The sequence below is a fragment of the Passer montanus genome, unplaced genomic scaffold, assembly GCF_014805655.1.
Source record: "Passer montanus isolate IOZ18808 unplaced genomic scaffold, ASM1480565v1 scaffold61, whole genome shotgun sequence".
NCBI classification, from domain to species: Eukaryota; Metazoa; Chordata; class Aves; order Passeriformes; family Passeridae; genus Passer; species Passer montanus.
Window position 1 is genome coordinate 2,938,645 of NW_024371149.1, and position 6,178 is coordinate 2,944,822.

Genomic DNA, 6,178 nt, shown 5'->3' on the forward strand with positions numbered 1-6,178 from the left:
AGATCCAAGCAGGAGAAATGTTCCTAAAGTCTCAGAGAAGGGACTGCTTGGATATCTTGCTCTTGACTGAGCTTTGCTTCCAGCTGAACCATCTGACCTGGGCTTGCTGGGTCTAAACCAGCAAACAGCATTACAAAAGGGTTGCCCATATTCCACAGCATGATTTGTGAGGGTTCACAGGTCTGTGACCTTAGAGACTTGTGAGGGAGCCCTAGATGGGATTCTCAACAGGACAACAATGCCAGAACTTTTAGCTCTATAATTTCAAAAATACTCTTTTTTTCTCACATCCTGGGTAAGTACTCTGCCCCTCAGACAAGAGAAATGGCCCCTCTCTGGAGGGAAGTAGCTATCACATTATTTATACAAAGTGGAACAGCTCCCAGAGGAGAGATTGAGACAGATAGGCACAAGAATACCAGTATAGCTAAGTGTCCAGGGATATTCAATTGAGAGAGAAAAAATTAGTTCAAATCCTCTCAATTTCTCTTTCTGTACATACAGACATAAACAATATATATATGTTTATAGATGCATGTGAAAATCCTTTCCTATGTATACATGTACGTATGTGTGTAGGTGTGTTTAAATGCATCACTATAAATTAAATAAAATTGTATGTACACACTGTTTATATGTGTGTACACACACACCATACAAATGGTGCTCACCTACACATCCTAAGATTTTCACCTTGGCCCTAGAAACTTTGTAAGTCAATTAATTGATGCATTCACAAACTTCCAGTTTTGACTAATCAGAATCAAGTGTACACAAATACTCTGGTAGCACTTCAACAAAAAGAGAAATATTACCTGTGTCTACAAGGTTCATCCAGTCTGCATTCAGGTGGTGCAGATGTTCTTTACCAATAGTGTTACTTGACAAGAAATTAAATCACATTATCTTATGCTGCTTTCTCAAGGGAGAAATTACCTGTCTGTAGAGTCCTACCCCTGAGCCAGTCCTGCTCTCTGGATGCTTTTAGCAACACCTGCAGGCCCTGCTGCACACACTAGTTCTAATAATGTAATCCTATTTGGAGGGTAATGAACAGGTCTACTTTCTAGGGAATAGTATTTCTGTATGAAAATTTCCTTTCAATTAATTTCAGAAAAGCTGTCTCTGATCCACCCTGAGTGCATGCAAAGGAGCAGCAAGATGCTTCACACCAGAGACCCTTCATCCCTGAGTAGCAACACGTCCTACGAAACACCGGCACTATCAGATCTGCAGCAGCTCCTGTGGCTCAGAGGAGGCTCCGATAATCACGTGGACCAAGTCTGGCCAAATATCTACCTGGGAGATGCGTAAGAACATATGGTCCTATTGTTAAGCTGTTATCAGTCCCTGGGAGGAGGAGGAGGAAAGGGTGTGGTACTACTGGGGAGCAGCTTTTGGGTCTTCAGGTATGTTTTTGTGATACAGGCTTCCAAAACTGATGATGTAAAGAGCTAAAGAGCTTGGATGTCAAGAAACACATGACATACAAAATGGTGCCTTACTCATAGCATGTCTGACTTGGTTTTTTATATTCTTTGAGCCACCATAGATTTAGCAGGGTTTAGCAGGTATTTTAGATTTAAGTCCTCAAATAATCTACTGATGAGCCAAATTTATGTCAATTCTGAGATGCATTATGTGGCCTGGAAACTCTGCTCTAAGACAGCAGACAAGAGGCCAATAGCCCTAACACTTAAATAGGGGTAGCAAGACTAAACCCAGAAGGAGGAAGACCCAAATGAATTGTACAATAGTGATCTTGACATTCCAAATCCAAGCTTTCTTTCAAAGATGATAAAGCTGAAAATATCAAACACGAATTTTCATGTAAATACCTTATTCTTGTGACCCATAATATTTGTTGCTATTTCCTTCCAATTGGATTATTGCAGATTATCTAGATGATTAGCTCATTTTTCCCAGCTCCTCCTCCTCATGAATATATCAGTTAACGTTTGGAATTTTGTAGAATGCCTATAGTCCTAGTTTATGTTGGGAAGTGGGTTTCACCTAGCTGGTGAACATAATGCATCCACTTCACGTCCAAACCAGGAGCAAGGTGTTGCTGCATCTGTGCGAACTCTCACTCTTGAGACGAGGCACCCTATCAATGACAGATTAGCTCTAGTATTTCCTAAACAAATATTTAAGGAAAATCTTGACCACTTCATACAGTAAACTGTGTTCCCAGGGATTATCTGCTGGGAGGCATTTGCTTAACTGACAGTATCCCACTGGCAAGTCTGTGCTCCTGCTGTTCTCCACACCTCCATATCATATTTCTCATGTGCAAAGCACTGTGTACTTGAAATTTGCTCCTCTGTAAGCAGGATGCAGTTCCTGCATCCTTCCGTAGTGGGAGCAGGCACTAACTTTAAACCATGCTATTTTTGCAGAATGTTAGGAGCGTTGCCAATGTGCCCTTCATGTCTTTCAACAGGTGGGCTGCTAGGAGCAAAGCTACACTTCAAAGCCTCAACATTACTCATATCCTTAATGCAGCAGATGGACCATATAGCATCAACACGGGAGCCAACTATTATGCAGATCTGAAAATAGAGTACTATGGAATAGAAGCATTTGACGATCCCTCCTTCGATTTAAGTGTCTTCTTCTATGATGCTGCCAATTTCATAGGGAAGGCCTTAAACTCTTCAGGAGGTAAGAGAGAAGCAAAGGGGAAGAAGCTTTCAGGGGAAATTTCAATGCAAGCCAAATGACTTTTCATTTCAGTAACAGGCACCAACAGAGCTCAGAATCAGCATATGGTTCAAGGGAGCACATACAGAACCACTGAGCAGAGGATGGAGAAGGGTGCCTGTGCCATGTGCTGCAGGGAAGGTGGCTGTGCCAGGTCCCCAGCAGTTGCAGAAGACTGCCTGCCCCCAGCCCAGCATGGTGGAAAGAAGGGCAAGCTCTGGGACTGGAGTGTAGAGGGAAGGACAAAGTTTATGGCACTGCAGATGCTGCCCCATGAGCCCATCCTGTAGGAATCAGTGGGATCTGTGTGCTCCCACACATCCCTCCCACCCATCACACACTGGCAGGGGCTCCAGCTGGGGATCCTGCCCTGCATGCTGCTCCTGCTCCCTGTGGGAGCAGAGGCACTTTGGAGCTGGCTCGAATGCTTCACACGCTCAAGTACTTCACAGAATTGCAGCTTTATTCTGCCTGTCTATTAAGCTAGAGAAGCAGCAGAAGTTAATGAACTAAGTCAAAAACTATGAGCCTGACCTGCAGCCTGCTGAATTTTTGTCAGCAGAGTTTGGATTAGGGCCTAGTTATCATAATTTCCATTTGTTCCAGAGTTTGCTCTGACTCTGACTGGCTGCAGGATCTGCTGCTTTCACTGGAGTGCTTTATTAAATCCTCAGTTATAGCTCACACTGGGCTGCTGAGATACAGTAAATTACAACTCCATTTTTACAGGCAGACTATCCCACAGAGTTTGTGGGACTTGCCAGTGATCACAGTCAGGGCTGGGCCAAATTTTTCTGCCAAATTTTTTTTCCCCCCATAGAAAACTATACTAACAAGTTTAGTCCCAGAAAGCTTCTCCTTCCACAGAAAATTTCAACTATTTCAATCTAGGTCTAAATTAGATGCAGGAGATTACCTGAGAGGTAAATTTCCTGAAAGCATGAAGATCCACTGATTGTCACCAGTGCTTTCTTAACTTGTCTCTACTAATTTTTTTTCTCCTCCCTTTGTCTTTTTCACTTTAGAAATGGTAAAGCACACTCACCTTGCTGTGCCTTTTGTTTGTGCAGGTAAGGTATTTGTTCACTGTGCCATGGGAGTGAGCCGCTCAGCAACTTTAGTGCTTGCCTTTTTAATGATCCATGAAAACATGACACTTGTGGATGCTCTGAAGACAGTGAGTGCTCACAGAAACATCTGCCCAAATTCGGGGTTCCTCAGCCAGCTCCGGGACTTGGACATTAAACTGAACGAAGAGAGGAAAAGAAGTGGAGCATCTGCTATCAGAGGCCTGTAAGAGAGTATTGCTGAAAGAAAGAGGGCAAAATCTTGTTTGATTTGCCTGTATCTCTTATAGATGAACTGCATTTATAAATTCAGGACACAAGTTTATGGGACACCAGGACGCATGTTATTAATAAAAGTAGATTTTGCTTGATCTTTCCATTTTGCAAAGCCTTCCTAGATTTATATTTACGATTGGTTGTATACTCTATCCTCCACTCTCCACCTTAAAACATTGCTGTCTGCTAGTTTAAAAGAAAAAAAAAAGAAAAAGAAAAAAAGTGAAAGAGATCAGGTTCCACTTCAGAAATAGCTGTGTTTCAGCAACTAGTGGAGCTCATATCAGTTTATGAAGTGTTAGGCTATTTGAGGTGAAAGATGCCATATTATTTATGCTACAGTAATGCTTAGAAGTTTTCTTATGAACCTTCCCCCCACCCCTTCACTCCCTGTATCTCAGAGGCTTTGTATTTTGAGACTTGAATCTGGCACTGGTTAGTTCTTGCTTTTACAATTGGTGGAGCTCCTGAGTTGGGGTAAGAGGCTCTTTAAAGGCAGAGCAGCTGGGAAACAACATAAGCCATTCTAAGAAATTATTCCAGGTATCTTTACAGGCTTTTCCTTTTGGCTGTTCATGAGAGCTTTTTTTCCACCACGTAAGTACCTTTCCTTGAGAGGGCATTCAAATATTGTTCATCTTCCATACTAAAAATCATCCAGGAAATGCTGCAGAAAATGCTTCTAAAGAAGAAGGTGGGTTCCCAGCTAAGGTTGGTGCAGGAAAATATTTGACAAAGTTCAAATTTGTCTGGCACTTCAAAATTAAAAACTTGGGATTTTCTTTCTCAAAAATAAAAGGTTATTAACATTGCAACATCATATTCTGTGGCATTTGCTTTTGCGAGGTGGACTGAAGTGAAAACTGAAGACACACAGGAATGGCAAGGGAGGTGTTGACAGGCATCAGGCTTTCATCTTTGTGTCTCTGGGCCACCATAAGAGCACTCAATAGCTACTGTCATCTGATGGATCAGTGCTGCCTGGAAACTATGTGAAGCACATCTGGCTTTTGGTTCCCAGCGGACAAGCATTTGCAGCACAAAGCCAGCTCCAAAGCCAGCTGGGGATGGCAGTCTGTATTCCTAGTACCAAACTCAGGAATGCAGAGGCATGAATACTCCCCACTATGTGAGCTGGCTACTCAAAAACAGCACAGCAGCAAGGGAAAACATTCTTGCCATTTCCAGTATTGTCTACAAGGTTAATTTCTGCCTTCAGGACAGACAACTCAGCACCTTTTATAATGCTCTTAGGTGACACCTACATCTGCTCTGTGGGCCAGACTGTAGGAGACAGAGCACAAAGCAGAGTATTTGGCACTGAGACTCTGACCATCATACCAAGGATGTCTCCGGGGATTTTACTTTGGACTAACCCTGTAGATTGAACATTACTGAGCAGCAGTAGAGCAGTACTGGAACACTTCTTTGCTTTAGTTCCCTGCATAAGTAAACTTCATGAGCTCTAGGGCTGCTGTGCAAAGGCAACAAAACCTCAGTAAGTAGGAATAGCCAATAAAAGTATGCTTCAGACCCAACCCAAAATTTAATGTGCATGTTTCCTTTACCAATTAAATCTAACAGAGTGATTCCAACTTACAGAATGAGTCAGGGAAACCCCCCAGTGGATCTGTCTGTAAAGATACCCCCAGTCTCAAGCAGAACCACATTTTCTTATCCTTCTCCCTCTCGGAAGCAGGAACCAACCAGCCATTTTTGGGCTGGAGCAAAGGGCAGAGCTGAGGAGCCAGTGGGGGTACTAGAAACATCTTTCACAGGATACAAACTTACCGCGCTTTTAAAACACTGATTGGTACGACTGGAAACCTGGAGCTTACTCTGATGGTAAAAATGCTGCAAACAGTATTTTATCAAGCAAAGTAACACAGAGAGTGCAACTTCTCAGGTTGCGATGTCTCGCACATGGTTTTCCTCCCAAAGGTGCGCTCCGCATCCCACATCTCCTCCCATTCCACCCCGCATCCCACCCGCGGCTCCGGCTGCCGCCGCCAGGTGGCGCGGTCGGTCCGGCGCGGGCGGCGCCCCGGGCCGCTCGGGAGGGTCCCGGGCGGGCCGCGCCGAGCGCCGGGCGCTGCCACCCAGCCCCGAGCCCCGGACCCGCCTTGGCCGCT

At 44.0% G+C, this 6,178-nt stretch overlaps 1 protein-coding gene across 3 annotated transcripts in view; it reads left to right on the forward strand.

Moving 5' to 3' along the window:
• Positions 1-4,866, forward strand: part of LOC120510957 (dual specificity protein phosphatase 13-like) — a 23,571-nt gene extending 18,705 nt beyond the window's left edge. For all 3 annotated transcript variants that reach the window (XM_039727444.1, XM_039727443.1, XM_039727445.1), the window contains exons 3-5: positions 1,115-1,310; positions 2,444-2,664; positions 3,774-4,866. In XM_039727444.1, the coding sequence (XP_039583378.1) occupies positions 1,144-1,310; positions 2,444-2,664; positions 3,774-4,000 (615 nt within the window). In that variant the 5' untranslated portion in view covers positions 1,115-1,143 and the 3' untranslated portion in view covers positions 4,001-4,866. The remainder of the gene's footprint in view (positions 1-1,114; positions 1,311-2,443; positions 2,665-3,773) is intronic.
• The last annotated feature ends 1,312 nt before the right edge of the window (positions 4,867-6,178 follow it).